This window comes from Sylvia atricapilla, chromosome 10, assembly GCF_009819655.1.
Source record: "Sylvia atricapilla isolate bSylAtr1 chromosome 10, bSylAtr1.pri, whole genome shotgun sequence".
Taxonomy (NCBI): domain Eukaryota; kingdom Metazoa; phylum Chordata; class Aves; order Passeriformes; family Sylviidae; genus Sylvia; species Sylvia atricapilla.
This window is the reverse complement of record NC_089149.1, coordinates 390,922-409,880: the sequence shown is the minus strand read 5'-3', so window position 1 is coordinate 409,880 and position 18,959 is coordinate 390,922. Positions and strand designations below refer to the sequence as shown.

At 51.4% G+C, this 18,959-nt stretch overlaps 2 protein-coding genes across 3 annotated transcripts; both read left to right on the top strand.

Moving 5' to 3' along the window:
- Positions 1 to 7,810: 7,810 nt before the first annotated feature.
- Positions 7,811 to 14,046, top strand: P2RY12 (purinergic receptor P2Y12). Its single transcript, XM_066325606.1, has 2 exons — positions 7,811 to 7,899; positions 12,504 to 14,046. The coding sequence occupies exon 2, from the start codon at positions 12,521 to 12,523 to the stop codon at positions 13,544 to 13,546; it is 1,026 nt and encodes a 341-aa protein (XP_066181703.1). The 5' UTR covers positions 7,811 to 7,899; positions 12,504 to 12,520; the 3' UTR covers positions 13,547 to 14,046.
- A 2,047-nt stretch (positions 14,047 to 16,093) lies between these two features.
- On the top strand, positions 16,094 to 18,088 carry P2RY13 (purinergic receptor P2Y13). 2 transcript variants are annotated; one of them, XM_066326423.1, is made up of 2 exons: positions 16,094 to 16,393; positions 16,914 to 18,088. In XM_066326423.1, the coding sequence occupies exon 2, from the start codon at positions 16,927 to 16,929 to the stop codon at positions 17,956 to 17,958; it is 1,032 nt and encodes a 343-aa protein (XP_066182520.1). In that variant the 5' UTR covers positions 16,094 to 16,393; positions 16,914 to 16,926; the 3' UTR covers positions 17,959 to 18,088. The 2 variants fall into 2 exon arrangements, with proteins under 2 accessions (XP_066182520.1, XP_066182519.1); XM_066326422.1 differs by having other exon boundaries at positions 16,094 to 16,403.
- The last annotated feature ends 871 nt before the right edge of the window (positions 18,089 to 18,959 follow it).

Sequence of the window (18,959 nt, the reverse complement as noted above, 5' to 3'; positions counted from 1 at the left end):
GCCCACACGGTCACAGCCTTGGCACACCCTGCAGCTGCTCTCATCTTCCACGGCAAGGAACACACACCAAACCACCCCAAACAAGAATGCATCTTCTGCCTTCCCCCAGAGCATTACAGGGCACTGCTGATCACCAGCTCTACACAATGAGGATGATAAATCCATCTCTGCAGAGGCACAGTCTAGCTTAAACCTGATTTCTGGCCTGAAACTTTAGATGGGTAAAGTAACTTTGAAGACTGGCACTTGTAAGTGGGAATGGAAAAAGCTCAAAGACTGAGGGCTGCTGGGTGTTCTGTGTCACCTAAAGCATCTGGCTACTGCTGCTGAACAAAAGCGTGACATGGACATATTAATAGGTCAAGCCAATTTTATGAGATGGCAACAGTTTATGCACTCTGAAATTTGATGAAAACCATGTATCTCTCTGTCAGACTCCAAAGGTAATCTTATACGTTTGTTTTCAAAAGTTTAATTTCCTTAAACTTTTTGGCCACTCTCTGGTATATTCAGAAGACTTTACACAGTTGTAATACAGATTAGTTGTATTTGAAGCCTCAGAAATAAATATTTAACATTTATAACTGGAAGCAAAATTTTTAACTTCCGTTTGGAGATGTCACAGTAAAGTTTCCCAAAGAATCACAAAGTGCTGCTGCCCTCTGGAGCCAGAATATCGCCTTAAAACTGTAGTTCACTAACTAGAAGAAACAAGACAATCCTACAGAAAATAAAGCACGTATCATAAACGCTGAGAAGATGCGAGTCTGTGGATTTATTACATCCAGCAGATGGCAAACGAGCCCCCACGGCTGTTGGTATGAATCCCAGAGGAAATCACCCAAAGGGCCTTTGTTGCTTTGCTCGTCCCTCTCTCCCTTCCCTCCCTGCTGAGCCCCCAGCTCCCTGACACACCGGGGAGGTGGCCTCTTCCTCCTCCTCCTCCTCGGGAGGAAGGGGCAAGGGCTCCAGAGAGTATCTCCATGGTTTGGGTTTGGGGTGGTGCCACAGCAGCAGGTGCCTGGTCACTTTTGTGTCGACACCACCAGCCCCAGGCCGTGCCCAGGACAGGGGCAGGATTTCTGTGACCTTCAGTCAACCCCGAGGGGCTCCTCTGGTTTGGCTGACACCTGAAGGCCCTGTTCTGGAATCAAAGGGAAGTCAGGCTGTAAGGGAACTGAACCATACACTCGCCTTTGTACATCCCTGTTGGAGTCAGAAAAAAGCAGTTTGCCCTCCACAAAATGCACCAAATGCACACGAGTGGGATTCAGTTTCCACCCTGTGCTATCCCACACTTCTGTTCAAACCCCACACCCACCACCCCAGGGCTGTCACTCAGTTTTGGGAGCCTTTTCCACACCCTCAGGTCAATGCAGTGTTTGACTGGGGGTCAGTGCCTGTGAGCACAGAAAGGCTGGAATCCTCAGTGCCCAGGGCTCCAATAGGTGACCATGTTCCTGGTGACAACGTCCCACAGGTGACCGTGTCCCACAGGTGACAGTACCCCACAGGTGACAATGTCCCGGATGACCATGTCCCATAGGTGACAATGTCCCAGAGGTGACAATGCCCCAGGTGACCATGTCCCAGGTGACTGTGTCCCACAGGTGACAATGTCCCAGATGACAATGTCCCACAGGTGACAGTGTCTCAGGTGACCATGCCCCACAGGTGACAGTGTCCCACAGGTGATGATGTCCCAGGTGACCATGTCCCACAAAGTGACAGTGCCCCACTGGGAAGCAAACACATTGTCATCCCAGACGACAATGTCCCACAGGTGACAGTGTCCCAGGTGACAATGTCCCAAGTGACCATGTCCCAGGTGACAATGTCCCAGGTGACCATGTCCCATAGGTGACAGTGTCCCACAGGTGACCATGTCCCAGGTGACAATGTCCCAGGTGACCATGTCCCAGGTGACCATGTCCCAGGTGGGCCTGGGCAGTGGCAGCAGCTGCCAGGCCCCGTTGATGCTCTCAGAGCCCTTGTCCCCAGCTCCTCCTGGGGAACAAAGACACCCCTCAGCCAGACAGACGGGCACAGGACACAGCACCACGCTGCTTTCACAATTAGAAAACATCCACTTTCTGCATGAATCATTTCCTTGTACTTTTACTAAATTTAAGAAAACGGCTGTGAAAGGTTTTTGGGTTTTTCTCTTTGTTTGAAGAACGTAAGTTTTCTTTTCATCTCTTCTTTAGATGCAACATAGAAAGTACATAACACAAGTCTAGTGTCCCAAACATGAGTAAAAGTAACTGTGTTTCAGGGTTCCCAATTTTAATTGAATATGAAGAAAAAGCCAGAAATCTCCTCCCACACCCACATTCCTGTATTTCTATTTTCTTCTATTTCTCCTTGTTTTCACTAGGAATGCTTCAGCCTCTCCCCTTTTTCCAAGTGGCTTTCCCAGGCACGAGGAACGACAGGAATAAAAGCTGAGCACAGGAAGCAGCTCAAAGGAAATGCTGAAAATGACATCCATGACACTTACTTTTAATTTCCTCACTGAATCCGTGTGACCCCTTTGTTCTCCTCAGGCGTTCCTTGAGGGGTGTTTGACAGGTCTGGGTGAGTGTCCCGTGGATGAGGAGCCCCAGCATACCCAGCTGGTGGTGAACAATTCACTGGGAGGACAGAGAAGGGTTATCCTGGGGGCTCTGCCAGCCGGGAGGTGTAGAGGTCTGACCCATCAGCACAGACTGCCAAAATCAGGAGCCAGTGTCCACCTCAGGAAAAGGCTCAGCTGAGGAAGAGTGAGAATAAAGGCTCCAGAGCCCTCCCAGATGGAGGAGCCCCCACCAGGCCAGCAGAGAACTTCTAACCCCCAGGGGGAGAATCCACAAAGGAATGAACTTCCCTGGGCTGTGGAGCTGTGTCAGAGCCTGGACCTGAGCTGAGGGGCAATTTGGGAAATAGCCACGGCACAAATTGTCACTGTCACAGCAGCTGGCAAAAATCACCTGAGAGAAGGAGGCACAACTCCTGCTCTGGGCACTGTATGCTCAGCCTCAGGGAGCTGCTGGGTTGGGGCACCGGGGGTGGGAGCAGAAGTTTGGAGCACAGGGAGCAGAGGCTGTGAGTACCTCCAGAGACCCAAAGGAGAGCTGCAGGCAGCGGCTGGGACCAGGAATGTTGCTTTTTACAATATGCAAAACTCTCAATCTGTGCCAGCTGGAGAGGGTGACAGCGTTTCCTAAAGAGGGACAGGTTTAAACTTAAAAAAACTTTTCCAGGATCAAGCAAAACACTGGGAAGACATGGTCTTGGGAGTAACACCTTTCTTGTTTCTCCTAGAAAGAACTGGAATCAGATTCCATTCCATTTCTCTGTAACAAATTTAGGAGAAAAGGAGGAAACAAGGCCTCTCCATTTTCCCCTCCTGGAACTGCTCATTTTGGCGCAGCACTGTAATTTTCCTGCGTTTACACCATCATACACACACAGAAGTGCTGACACACCCCCACCTGACAGAGGGTGCTCATGGCTCTTGTCCTACCTGAGTAACTTGATGGAGCAGGGATGTAAGGAGCCCTTCCCTCTGCTCATCCTGCCCCTGAAGGCAAGTGAGCACCAGGGCCAGGACAGGCTGCTGGCTCAGCAGGGACACGCTTTAGGGGAAGCAAACACAGCACTTCATTAGTAAAGTTATTTTGATACTTCCCATCCTCAGTCCCTTGTTTTGTCTGCGCGTTTTCCCCTGAAGAGGCACTGCTGCAGCCGAGTCTGTTTCTGTTTGAGTCGATTAAAGCCCTGGCAGAGGCACCGGAGACCACTGAGGACCATCCAAGGCGGCAGAGCCAGCCCAGCTGCCCCAGCCGTGACTGGGATCCCCAGCTCAGGGGGCCTGAGGGAGCAGGAACTGCCCACACACACACCCGGGGGCCTGACCAGGAGCACAGCAGCTCACTCCAGACTGCTTTGGCTAACCAGGGATGTCATTTGGTGGAGACAAGGCAGCTGAAGGTTCTAGTCCGTGCTGCTCGTCCCAAGGAAGTTTCCCCTAAAGGCTCTGATGAGAACAAGAGCTGCCAGACTTGCTCTAAAATCCCAGCATGGACTTGATTAGGCAGGATGTCTAGCACAACCACAAGGAAGCACAAACACATTTCAGTCATCACGGAAGAATATTTTACTGAAGGAAAACCAATAACCATTAAGTAATTAAAATTCTCATACATTTGGAGCTAGAGATGAGCTTAAGCTTAATTCCCAACAGGAAGCAAGTGGCATGACAATGGTGGGACCTTAATAGCAAGACAACCTCCTACAGCCACAGGAGGGAAGACAGAGGAGTGCTCTCACTCTTCCTTTTCATCGCTGACACTTGCCAGCACCCAGCTGCAAAGCAGCCCCAGCGGGTGGGTTACCAAGCTGCCCCATTTCCTCCTCTGAAACCAATGGTATTTTGTGTCAGACCAGATGGCACATGACCCCCTCTGGGGCTGATAACGTTTTGTGAGGCCAAACCCCAGTGCTCAGTAACCTCCTCCTGCACTAATCCCCTTCAGCTCTGTGTGCAGGGGCTCCCCAGTTTCAGACCTCTTTTGGTTCTTCCTCTCTCTCCCCTCAGGAGATGACCCCAACTGCTGCCCTTTCTCCAGCTCCTGCAGCTTTCAAGCCCCTGCCCTGAACTGGGCTGGGCAGTTCTGTAATCAGGGGCCACCAGCCACACTCCTCACCACTCATCCAGGAAGGAGGAGAGGGAGATAACACAATGAGGAGAGTGGCGCCAAGGCCACAGGAACCTAGAGCCATCCCAGAATGCTCTAATAGAACTGGGGCTGCTTCCTCAGCACAGGACTGCAACTGCTCCCATTTATCTGAGGCTTTCCCTCAGCAAAGCATATAAAACTTTTGAATTACCAATGCAGGGTGCCAACAAGCTGAACTCGTGCCAATCCAAAGGCAGTTCCTTGTTTGGAGAACAGCACTCACCAGTCCCGGAGCTGCTAAGAGTGATGCTTTTGCAATTTCCACAACGGCAGACAGACACCCAGGGCTTGTGGCAAAACACAGAAAACTCATCTGAGACCCTGTTTCCTGTCTGTATTTGAGAGGGATTTGTCTGAGTTTGAATGTTCTGGGACTCAGGGGCGGAGGTTGGGGACAACGTCTGAAATAGCCGCATGTGCCTAAAGCCACTGGGGGGACTCACCAGGGAAAGATCTGTCTCTGGCCTGGAGTCTGCCTGCCCCACGTGCAGGAGCAGGGGCAAATGTTGACAGCTCTTATCTGAATTTCAGCAATTACTGGTTTCAAATACCAAAATTCTGAAATAAAAAACATAAACCTTATAAAAGCTTCAGGAGATTTTATCATTCAATAAAACCAGGTAACGCTGAGATTCCCTCCTCAGCTTCAGGATGGGGATATCCCCATGGACACAGCTTCAGCCTGCCCCCAAAGGCAAATGCTTCACACTGAAGGTAAAGATGTGGAAGCAGGTATTGGATCAGGGCAGACACAATAACCCTGGTGACTGTAACAACGGGGCTAGGAACAACACCAGGTGAGTAAGAAACAACCAAGTGTAGTGCCCCACTTAGAGCTGAGTGCCCAACACCAAAACACGGACCTTACAACAGAGACAAGTATTTACATACCCATCAGCACCTCAGGAAATGCACACGGCTTTGCCTGCTCCTGGTGGAGACTGACTCAGGCACTCTGCATCATCCCACCAGAGAGACAGGAAAAAAGCTGCAATGAGAAAACTCTAAGCACTGCTCAATCCTAAAGATGTGAAAGCTAATAAAAATTAATCAGGAATCTCAATAAAAGACTTGAAAATTCAGCTGGACACAAGACTGAACTGGTGCTGCACGTTTTGTGTAAAATGGAAGCCCAAGTACCTCTCTGGGGAAACCTGGGGCAAAGAGGTGCCGTTGTCCTCAGGAGCGACTGAGCTCACACCCACCGAGCAGGGGGCTGAAGGCCCAGGGATGGTTTGAGGAGCAGCACGGAGATCTCAGGGCACTGGAGCAGGGTGCAGCTCAGTGTCAGCTCTGCACACAGGTTTTGGTGGCCCTGGTCTGAGACAGCAGCACTCACAGAACCTGGAGGGTCTGTAACAATAAATATTTAGGTCAAAGCAGAGCAGAGCTTGGCAGCAGAACTGCTGTTTCCTTACTCAGGGGGGTGTTTGTGTCCAGTGTGACCAGGCCACTGTTCAAACACCCCACAGCTGCTCCAGGTGAGCAGTGAACACCTGGGAAAGCCTCTCCTGCAGCAGCATCAGGGACAGAGGAGTGGGAGGCTTCTCAGCCCAGTGCTGCTGTGCCAAGTCACTGCAGGACCCTTCCCTGTGCCCAGCCAGCGCTGCCAGCAGGAGGGGGACAAGCCACAGAATCAACTGGCATTAAAGAGTGTGACTTCAGCCATCCCATACAGGGTAATGTGGGATTTGGGGCATGATTCAGGATTATGTAACAGCTTAAGAAATAGAAGCATTGACTCACCCCAGTGCAAGTTATTTTCTCCCTCTTCCAGAGTGAAACTGGTTTGGCTGCATTTAGATGTTCCCTTTTGTGCTCTTACAAAACTGCTTCCTCTCAGCTGCTCTGCCCTGCCAAGGATGCCCCAAACTCCAGAGAACCACACACTGCTTTGGGGTGGAAGGAGCTTTAAAGGTCACCCTCTGCCATGGCAGGGACACCTGCCACTGTCCCAGGTCACTCCAAGCCCCAGTGTCCAGCCTGGCCTTGGGCACTGCCAGGGATCCAGGGGAGCCACAGCTGCTCTGTCACCCTGTGCCAGCCCTGCCCACCCTGCCAGGGAAAAACATCTTCCTCATATCCAATGTAAACCTAGCCTCTGTCAGTTTAAAGCCATTCCCCTAATAAAAACTCTTAATATTTTGAGAAACCAGATTATTCAAAAATATATGTAGACAACCCCCATAATCTATAAATTACACATTTAATGACTGAAACACTCATCATAACAGGAGGCAATGACCTAATGCAGAATCTTCCCTCATTTCCAGACTTCAAACAAGCCAAAATTGTCCTGAGCTGTTCAGTCTGGAGCAGCACAAGCGCTGATATCAATTCCTGACTGACAGTGAGTGCTGATCCTCCCTTCTGCTGAACCCCACAGACTGATTCAACGAAGCTCGGAGTACTTTACTCAGTCACTTCAGCAACAGGGGTGAAAATGAAAACGATGCAGAAAAGAAGCCACAGAACAAAGAGCCCACGGAGCCCAGGTGGGCTCACCTGGCCCAGCCCTGGTGTCCCATGCACACCCTCAGCAGGGCACTGCAGACCAAGCTGCTGCCTTGTCACTCAGGGCCCTGCCCAGCACCGAGGAGTCAATGTGTGAGCTCAAGGGCACTCCAGGAGATCCAGCATGAATCCCAGGTCCCACATTCCAAGGAGAGTTTGTCTCCAGTATGGGGTTTTATATCACAGGGACAAATTTCACTAATTAGCTCAACTGAGAAGAATTCCTCCTTACTGAAAAAAAATCTATGAATTGACATATTAACATATAATATTTGCTGCAGCCCTGGGACCCCTGTCACTGCCAGCCCTTGCCCGTGCTCCACATCCTGATACCCCAGGGCAGGAGGATGAGGCAATTAGCAGGGTAATTAATTACATGAAGGGCAGTGCCTGATGTTAACCCTGTGCTCTGGCAGCCAGTGCAGCAGCAAAGACAGAAATCCAGGAGTGTTCCACCCTGGGACAGCCCTTACACCAGAAACAATACTGAAGGAGTGGTCAGGAGACAGGACTTTATAAAAAAGTGAAAGAATTATTTAAAAAGAGGAAGCTTAGGGAAGATAAGTAACTGTTCCAGGCACATGAAACCAAAGACACCCCTCCCTCACTGCCACGCACTCAGGAGACTCTGCAGAGGAGACCAGAGCACAGCAATCCACCCAGGGTGAGTCTCTAACTGTGAGCATTCGTGAATTGTAATTTAACATTGCTTCAAACCGACTGAGAGACACTGCTGGGCTGACAGCAGGCGGGAGAGGAGCTGAAATGTCATCGGGAACACGCAGTGGGGCAGGGTGTTTCGAGGGTAGCAAGGAGATCAACATGAATGTAATGTCATTACCTTAACTATAGCTGTTTCAAAATATATACATAAATTTGATTAACAGTTTTCAGGAATTTAAAACTCCACTTGATAAAAAAAGAGATGCTTCCAAACAAGTTCTGTGCATCATTTCTTTAACAAATTATTTGATACTTTGTATTATTACTAGACGCTGTTTTGACTTGTTATTGTAGACTAATGTTAACAAAACTTGTTATTGTGTTACTGAACTTTAGCTTGTAAGCAGAAGAAATCAACACAGAGCTCAGATACTTGTGTAGTTCTTCTCTATTTCCTATTTCTTTTTCCTAGTGTTTCTGATTAAATGCTACTGCTGCCAGGTGTCTGTAAAGCTATTAAAATGTTATTACTGAGAAATCCTTTCCTGCTCCCTATGAAATGAAACCACAAATCTGAACTCTGCAGACCCAAACAAGGGGCACAAACCAGGAGGGGGAACAGCAACTGGGGCAGTTTGTGAGTACCACAAGATGTGGCTTTGCATCTGAAAGGTTTCCACTCCTCCTTTACAAAGTAAAAGGCAAAAATACGGCACACGGGAACCTAACTCTTTTTTAATTTAAAAATCAAGGAACTGAAGATGCAAGCATAAAACTTGACAAACTCAAACACGTTTGTGCCTCTCCCCTCATCAAAGGAGACCTGCACAGAGCGCTGCAGCTCTGGCAGCTGAGATTTGCAGGTTTTCCCTGCAGCCCTGCCTGCACTGCAGCCGAGGAGCCCCGGCACAGAGCCGGGCACCGCCGGGCCTTGCAAGGTGAGGGGTGAGGGGACCCCACACCATCAATCCACAGCTTCCCAGGCAGCAGCATTCCTGCCAGGACCAGGGAATTGCTGTCAGCAGCACAGAGCATCCCCTGGCTCCACGGGCAGGGCAGCCCGGGCTGACACAGGCGGGACACACAGGAGCTCGGGCCCTGCTGCCCCCAGCCCCGGGGACAGAACCTCCTCCGGGGGCTGAACATCCTCCGGGGGCTGAACATCCTCCGGGGGCTGAACATCCTCCGGGGGACAGAACATCACCTGGGACCGAACATCCTCCGGGGGCTGAACATCCTCAGGAGATAGCAAATCACCCAGGACCGAACATACTCCGGGGGCTGAACATCCTCCGGGGGCTGAACATCCTCAGGAGATCGCACATCACCCGGGACCGAACATCCTCCGGGGGACAGAACATCCTCCGGGGGACAGAACATCCTCCGGGACCACACAGCCCCGGGGACTGAACATCCTCCGGGGGCTGAACATCCTCCGGGGGCTGAACATCCTCAGGAGATCGCACATCACCTGGGACCGAGCATCCTCCGGGGACTGAACATCCTCTGGGGACTGAACATACTCAGGAGATCGCACAGCCCCGGGGACCGAACATCCTCAGGAGACTGCACATCACCCGGTACCGAACATCCTCCAGGGACAGAACATCCTCCAGGGACCGCACAGCCCCTGCTTCCCGCAGCCCCGGGGACTGAACATCCTCCGGGGACAGAACATCACCTGGGACCGAACATCCTCCGGGGGCTGAACATCCTCCGGGCCCACACAGCCCCTGGGGACTGAGCATCCTGCGGGGCACTGAACATCCCCCTGAGCTCTCCCGGACCGCACACCCTCGGAGCACGGACACGGCCCGGGCCGATCCCAGCCGGGCACAGCAGCGCCATCGCTGAGGCCGAGGCTGCAAAGGCCACGGCATCTCCACGGGATGCAGAACCAAGGGGAACCCCAGCAGCCTGTGAGAGGGGTGACAGCAGTTCCCTCAGCGCACACCCGAGCAGGTGGCCGAAGTTGCCCTCAGGTGGCTGCAGGACACAGACGGCTCGTACAGGTGAGTGAAAATGCACCTTTCTGGAGAGGAACACTCCCAGGGGTGCTGAATCCACCACCCCACACAACCTGCAAACAAAACCATCCCAAGTTCCTCCAATGCACCTGAGGAAGGTGTCCCACACTGTCACAGGCCACTGTCACTGACAGACCCTCAGCAGGGCACAGGTCTCCGTCACACCGGGGTCCCTGTGGCAGAGGCTCCCGGGGAGCCCAGGGCAGAGGGGGCCAGCCGCAGGAAATCCCTGCTGTGACAGGGAAAGCAGGGAAAGCAGGATGCACAAGGCTGGGGTGGGCTCCTCCCCGGCCGTGGGGCACAAGCTGAGGAGGTGAATTGTCCTGAGCTCACCTGCAGCCCCCTGCTGCACCTGCAGCCTCAGCCTACGGGCTTCTTCTGCTGAAGAGAGGCCAAAGCCACACTTTGGAAAGGCACAGAGGCCACCAAGCCTTGGAAGGCCTGTGGGGTGCTCAGAGCTGAGGGGGAGGCAGGCACGCACACAAATGCAGACACACAGCCCTGTCCAGGCTCCCAGCCAGGCTGGACAACTCCAGCAGCAGCTCAGCCTCCACCACACTCAGCTCATCCAGCAGCTGAGAACACACACACAAACAACAAACTGAAAGTAATGCCCATTTAAGCACCTAAAACAGGAGCAAAAAAGCTAAACCAAGAAACATTAAGGATAAACTGTGTGGCAAACAAAAATGCAATTCACTAGAGAAAAAGGAGAAGAGGAAGCTAAATCCCTTTCCCCTGAAAAAGCATCCCTCAGAGCTACTCCTCAGAAATCCACGGTTTTTCAGGCAACCAGATGCGTTACCAAATATTACCATGGTTGGGTCCAAAACATAAAAGCCCATCCTAAAATCCTTTGTGTTAAAATAATCTAGAATGTTATCAATTTGGAAGGGTTTAAAAATGAAATGCATGTATTGATTCTCCACAACTATCACAGGACAACAGAATGGGGAAGTGCCCAGCATTGTGTTTCAGAGGACAGGAAACTGAAGCAGATACAAACACATGGCATCAAATCTGGGCAATTTGCAGTCCAGATCTCGGGGGCTTTCTACCTTCACAGAAAACGTGCCACAGCTTTCTGTCCTGGCAGAACTCCCCAGATGAACTCTGCTCACCTGCACTGCAAGGTCTGTAAGGCCACTGATGTTCAGTGGTGGCTCCATGGGATGGAAGATGGGCTGGATGTGTGAGCCAAGGGCAGAGGGCAGGACGCTGTGAGGCAAAGCCAGTGATCTGCTGGGGGTCACTGCTGGAGATCTGGGAGCAGGAACATCAGGAGCACTGAGGGCTCCTCAGGTACAGCACTCTGAGGTCACCATTTGTCACACTCCCTGAGACGTCACCTGAGGTTGATCAAAATAGGACAAACAAGCGCTGCAGTTCCGTGAATGTGGTCTCCAGGGTTGGGAATGCCTCTGGCTTGTCCTTCCTGGCCTTCTGTCCTTCATCCTTAACTGAACAGATATAAATTTTGTATTCCAGTAATTTTATATTCAATGGAGCCCTGGCAGGTTTCCACTGTTACTGATTTAAAAGACAACAAAAACCTCAGTAAGTTTTACTAATGACTAGACAAACTCTGCTTGCCCAAATTTTCCACTGTAATTGGGACAGACAGAGCAGAGCTAGTCTTTAAATTGCATGCACATATCATATAATGTTGACATTCTGTACATAGCTTAAAAAACTTGAAGCACTGCTCTACAAGTCACATATGGAAGAAATATTTCCTTCAATAATAACCTTCTCCAAAGTTACAAATCACTACTCCTTTCAAGCATTTTAAAAGTTTTAAGAAGCAAGGCTGTGCACAGAAACAACACTGGGGGCTCACAGGGCCGAAAGGGGCAGACATGAACACAGCTCTGTGCTCAGAAAAGTTGCACAATCTGACAAATCCCTGCTCCCTTTACAAATAGTGCCTCTGGGGGACAGTCAAAGGCAAGAAGCAAACTGCTAATTACTTCTTAACATTTCATTTCTCTCCCTTTTCTACAGAAAACAGAAGCAGAAACTCACAGTGCATCATCTGGAGTCTGCAGCTGTCACTGGCCAAGAGACCAGCTCACAGGGAGGAGGGAGTGAGCCCCAGGCCTGGGATGCTGCACTGCTGCCTCTGCCTGCCCCGAGGGAGCCCACAGGCACTGCCAGGGTGAAGAGCTGCCCCTGCCCAGGGAACAGCCTCTCCTCCAGGACCTGCCCCTGGCTCAGGGCACCAGGGGCTGCCAGGGCTGTGCCCTCCACTGCACCTGCCACATGGACCCCTTCCATTCTTCAAAGCAAAAGCCAGTTTCTCCTACCTTCTAGGAAGGAATAAAGCTCTGTCAGGGATTTGGGCATCAGCTGAGGGCACATCAACTCCCCCAGTGACTGTTTTACACAGACAGATGCAGTCACACAAACAACTGCATCACTGCACGCCTGAGAGCTGCCCTGGTCCATCTGGGGCCCCACCAGCTGAGTGCATTTGTTCCCAACACAGCAACCCAAAGCTGACTGAAAAGGCTGAAACCTCATAACAGATACAACTCTCAAATTCTTCTTCTTTTTCTTTTTCTCTTTGTTTCTCCAGGGAGAGGGAATACCACCATGCAAATGAAAGCCACAGCCCAGTTCAGCACCTCCAGGAACGACAGCAACTGCACCAGCGACAGCAGGATCAGCCAAGTCATCTTCCCTTTACTCTACACATTTCTGTTCCTGGTGGGGATCACTATGAATGGCCTGGCAATGTGGGTCTTCTTTAAAGTATCCAGTAAATCCAATTTCATCATCTTCCTCAAGAACACTGTCATTTCTGACCTCCTCATGATCTTGACTTTTCCATTTAAGATCCTCAGTGATGCCAAGCTGGTGTCCTGGGTCCTGAGAGGGTTTGTGTGCCAGGTCACCCAGGTTGTGTTTTACTTCACCATGTACATCAGCATCCTGTTCCTTGGTCTGATCACTGTCGATCGTTATCAGAAAGCCACCTCACCATTCAGAACATCAACCCCACGGAGCCTTTTGGCTGCCAAGATCCTGTCCACAGCCATCTGGGTGTTCATGTTCTCGCTCTCCTTGCCCAACATGATCTTCAACAACAAGAAGAAAACACCCAAGAGCGTAAGGAAGTGTGCTCTCCTCAAGTCAGAGTTTGGCTTGGTCTGGCACGAAATTGTGAACTACGTTTGTCAGCTCATCTTCTGGGTTAACTTAGCAGTCATAGTGGTTTGTTACCTCCTCATCAGCAAGGAACTGTACAAATCCTACAAAAGGACACGGAGCACAGGGAAGGCATCCAAAAAGACTGTCAACTTCAAGGTTTTCATAATAATTGCTGTGTTCTTTATCTGTTTTGTGCCATTCCACTTTACCAGAATCCCATACACCTTGAGCCAAACGAGAGATGTGTTTGACTGCTCCGCCCAGAACACCCTGTTCTACCTAAAGGAGACCACGCTGTGGCTGACGTCCCTCAACGCCTGCCTGGACCCCTTCATTTACTTTTTCCTCTGCAAATCATTTAGGAAATCCTTGCTGGACATGCTGTGCAAGCACAGGGCAGTGCTGGGGCTCGGGGCACTCCCCAAGGAGCAGCAGGAGGGGGATGACACTGACGAGACACCACTCTAGACTCAGCCCTCCACACGCCCCTTCCCGCCCACAGAGGGCCATTGAGGGGGGCAGGAGCCCAGGACCATGAGGAGTGCACACAACTTCACCAGCTTCTTTAGAAACAGTCCTGCAGATGAAGCACGAGCACCTTGGAACCACTGCCTGCAAAACTAGAAAGCTTAAAGAACAGAGGAGTCCCCCTGACCCAGCCTCCTCTGCTGCCAAAACAGGAGCTCCCCTGACCCCAGCCTCCATCCCTGCCAAAACAGGAGCTCCCCTGACCCCAGCCTCCATCCCTGCCAAAACAGGAGCTCCCCTGACCCAAACCTCCATCCCTGCCAAAACAGGAGCTCCCCTGACCCAAACCACCTCCCCTGCCAAAACAGGAGCTCCCCTGACCCCAGCCTCCATCCCTGCCAAAACAGGAGCTCCCCAACGTTCACACCTCAGAACTGCCTGGAAGAAGTCTGAACTTAAAGATTGAACTGTGAGGAAAAACTTAAAATAGAATCGCAAAATGCTACAAATGATATAATGAACTGCAAAGATTTTGCAGAAATAGCTGAACTTGGGCCAGAGTAAAGTCCAGGACAACACAGGATCTGAGAAATGAGGATAAAATCCACAGGAGATGGGATTTTTCAACACAGGGAGTTGTCGCCTTGTATGCAACTAGCAGACAAACAGAAGCCAGATGTAGAGGAGCCGTTTGTGCAGATTTTTGGTAACAGAATAACACTTTGCTTATCCCATTCTGTGCTTGCAGTTCCTAATGCATTGACCAATAATCAGGTTTATCTTGGTATGAATTAAATCCCCAAATCCTTCCCCCTACTACATAAATAAACAAAACTGTATGTTTTCTCAGAGAACATTATATTAGAAAACATACAAACACTCGTGGTACAGTAACTTACATCATACTGAGATCTTGGGGAAAGAGACTCATGGGAACTTCTTTACTGATGATTAAGGGCAGTTTTTTGCACTATACAAAAAACTCAACCACTTCCCTTTTTGCACTTGGAAAACTTGAAAAAAAAACAGGGAAGTATTTTCAAGTACATGACATTTTGAGGTATCACAGCACTTGCACATGGAATAAATTGTGGGCTATTGGAACAAATTGTGGTTCATTTATCAGCTCTGCAAACAGCTCCAATTGAGCAGTGTGTGTCCCCATCACACAAGAGCCCATCCTGCCAAAGCCATCGCCTGTGCCCCTTCCTGGGACGTGTCCCTGCCTGCCAGGGCACTTCTACAACCCAAACCCAATTTCCTAAGCAGTCAAAAGGCAGCTCCTTTGCTGATCACTCACTGCCCCACTCAGCCCTGGGCTTTGTGCATCTCTGATACCTCACTGGGGCGAATTCACCCTGCTACAAACTGCTCGGGGCCCTGCTCCAGCTGACCCCATCAGTGACTGGGCTCCACCACAGAGCACAGGGCACCAGGATTTCCCTGGAGACAGTGTCTAGCTGCCCTGAGTGTGTTCCCCCAGCAGCCCACAGGCCCCAGGCCAAGTGCCATGAACGCCCAGGGAGGGAAGTGCCAAATGCCCGGCTCCCACACAGTTCTCACTCCACACGTTTCTTGCACACACGGAGAGAGTGGCAATTACCCAGGAGCTGCTTCCCCTGACCAGCTGGGCTGTCCAAACAACAGACACACAGACCTGCCTGTCCCCAGAGCCACCACTGATGGGGTGTGCAGAGGTCCCTGTGACCTGCTGACAGCCGGGAGCAGCATCAGGAGCTCAGCTTAAGCCGTGGAAGGCAGTGCCATGGCCATCAGCCCCGGGGCACTGCAGGGGGCTGTGACACGCCGACGTGTCACCAGTGGGGGCCAGAAGGCGGGTTGGGCAGCCAGGACACATCACACCGTGGCAGTGCTGGGGGGACTGAATCCAGCCATTCCCAAGGCTGGGATTTAACCCTGACACCAGTGCCCACATTAACCAGAATGTCCCAGGAGCTGGTGCACAAACTCCCTGCCTCAGCTGCAGCCTGAGCACCCCACGGAGCAACCCACACCTGCCCCAGGCAATGGCCTGACCAGGATACCTCAATGTCAGGTATCAATGCCCACGTGGCACTGAGCCCTGAGGCACAGTGGCACATCAGCAGGCAGCAACAAACCCACACAAGCAGCTGTGTCCCCAGAGAAATGCACCCAGCTCCAGCATCACACCCAACAAACACAGCATCAGTCCACAGCTTCCCAGGCAGCAGCAGCTCCTGCCAGGACCAGGGCATGGCTGTAAGCAGCACAGTGCATCCCCTGGCTCCACGGGCCAAAAAGCCCAGGAATCCATTCTGGAGAGCCAAAGACAAGCTCGGGCCCACGGGTCAGTGACAGCAGGTGCAGGGAGAGGGGCAGCCCTGGGCCATCCGTGCTCATGGCTGTGGAGCTGAGCACTGGGAGGTGGCTCTGAGCCACTGGCAAGGACGGGAACATGGAATCCATTGAATCCACACAAACAACGAGGAGACACATTTGAGGATTCTCCTGGAATGCTGTCAGGAAACACTCTGGGTTTGTTCATCCCTCCAGTCCAGGTGTGGCAGGTCTGTCCCACACACACACAAACCCAGAGATGTGTCTGCCCTGAGAGGCAGGGTCAAGTTTCCTTTCCTGGTGTAGGAGAAGATGCTGTGCTTTCTCACACAGAGCAAAGGGAAGAGAAAAGCAGCAGCGAATAGCAAACAGACGCCACATGAAAATGAGGAAGGAAACCACACACCAACAGAAAAAGGTCTCATCTTTCTCCACATTTCCCCACTCTGAACACTTTGCTGGAGGCTTCTGCTGGCAGAGGAGCAGCGGATGAGACAGGACAGGACAGAACAGGGACAGCAGCTGCAGGTCTGTCCAGGTACTCGCAGGGTTGGGGGGTTTGGGGGTGTGAGGGGTGTTTGGGCAGCTGGTGCTCAGGGCTGGGAGCCACCCGTGTGCATCTGATCTTGGAAATGCTGTCTAGAGCTGTGCTGAGAAAGGGAAAGAGTGGGTGCTTGGAAAGAATTACCAGAAGTCACTTTCCCAGAAGTGACTGGCTTTTGGGCTCTACCATTTCCATTCAATGCTAAAATACATTTCATGGAAAGACCAACAGTGCTCCAGGCATTCTGCTCTTGCACCCTGCTGTGACATTACCCTAGGGTAACCCATATTCCAAAATAAGTTTTTAACTCTTCAGTGGATGTTAGCTTATAAACAACTTAAATTTCATCAAAGATTTAGATTTTCCATGAACCAGAAGAGAAATTGGTCTGTTTAACACAGGCCCAGGTTTTGTGTTTATTGCCTTGCTGTCACTGTAAGGAACATGCAATACAACATATCCAGAAGGCTGTGTTTTGTGTTCTCTCCCTGCTCCTCACCCAAGCCTGTTTCCAGCAATGGGAGACTCTGCAAACACGAGCACTGCTGCTAACAGCAGTGGGGCAGCCTCCCCTGCCCAGTGCCACCGTGACACCACCATCACCCACCTGCTCTTCCCAGCACTCTACAGCCTCATCTTCCTCCTGGGACTGGTGCTGAACAGCCTGGCCTGCTGGGCTTTCTTCCACATCCCAAGCACATCGACTTTCATCGTCTACTTGAAAAATATCTTAGTTTCTGACTTTGTAATGACCCTGATGCTTCCCCTGAAGATCCTGACCGACTCTGGCCTGGGCCCGTGGCAGCTCAAGGCCTTTGTGTGTCGCTTCTCAGCTGTGATATTCTACGACACCATGTACATCAGCATAGTGCTGCTGGGGCTCATCGCTTTCGACAGGTTTCTCAAGATTGTGAGACCTTTCGGGAAGTTCTGGGTGCAAAACCTGACCTCAGCAAAGATCCTGGCCAGCCTGGTCTGGCTCTTCTTCCTTGTTCTCTCTCTGCCCAACATGATCCTGTCCAACAAGGCAGCGACACCCCAGTCGGTGAGAAAGTGTGCCTCCCTGAAGAGTCACCTGGGACTCAAATGGCACGAGGCTGTCAACTACATCTGTCAGCTCATCTTCTGGACCGTCCTCATCCTCATGTTGGTATTTTACATCATTATTGCCAAAAAGGTGTACGAGTCTTACATGAAAACACAGCAGAAAGGCAACGGAAGTGAAAAACGGATCAAGGGGAAAGTATTCATCATTTTTACCGTGTTCTTCCTGTGCTTTGCCCCCTTCCACTTCAGCAGGGTGCCCTACACACTGAGCCAAACGAGTGCCCACATGGAGTGCCACCTGCAGAACCAGCTCTTTGTGGCCAAGGAGAGCACGCTGTGGCTGGCGGCCACCAACGTCTGCATGGACCCCCTGATCTACCTGTTCCTGTGCAAGCCCTTCGTGGAGAAGGTGCTCTACAGGAGGGTGAAGGCTCTTCAGGGAGCAGCCCACACAGACCCCAAAACGGAGCTGGACACACGAGTGTCTCCTACCGAGTCCTGATTCTGCAGCTGCACCCTCTGCTCTACGTGTTCACAGGGAACTTGAAAAACAGTTTGGTTTACTTCTGCTGAAGAACACAAAGGGGTGTTTGCCAAGTCACATTAACACTCAATAAATACAGCAAAATGGGTGTTCTATGTATACTCACTGCACAGCCTTAATGGGCAAAAGGCTCTTGCTTAAACTGCCCAAGACAATCCACAGGTTAATTCTGTCTGCTTCTAAACTAAAACACCTCCCTTGCCAACAGCTGAGCAGCTTACTGACTCCAAAGGGCAGCTCAGCTTTATTTGGGAGCTCTTGGCTGTGTGTCAGTGACTCCTACCCCGAGTGTCAGCTGGCTGCACACCAAGAGAAGGGAAGAGGAGGAGCAGAGGGAAGGACATGGTCCCTTCCCAGCCCTCCTGGCCTCTCTCCCACATGTGATTGCTTTCCTAGCACCCACAGTTCACCCTCCTTCCTCTCTGCCCCAGCAGGACTCTGTGGGAGGACAGTGGGGCCAATGCCCCAGTTTTCCCAGGGCTGCATCCCCCTCAAAGGGGCCCCAGAGCCTGTGGTGCTCAGCCTCCCTACCACCACTCACCAGGGAGGAGCCCAGAGATGTCCCCCTTGGTGACATTCCCCCACCCCAGTGCCAACAACAGGCATTTGAAGGGAGCAGGGGGCACTGCCTGAGCCTCCCCACGCAGAGAATCCCTCTCCACCAGCTGCCCAGACTGCACCCAGAGCTCTCCTGACTGTCCCACAGGAACACCACCTCCTGATCCAAAACTCTGGAATTTATGTCACTCTCTCAAGACGGCAGCGTCCCTTATCCCCAACCATCCCCTCTCCTCCAGCTCTCCTGCCGGCTTTACACTCTCTCACACGTGCCAGACACTTGGATCACCACTTGACTGCTATTTTTAGAAATTCCTTGTTCGCAGCAGTCAATCCAGCAGGTTGCTCCATACAGTTTGGTTTTTTCCAAGCTGTTTTAGATTGCTGTGTATTAATTACAT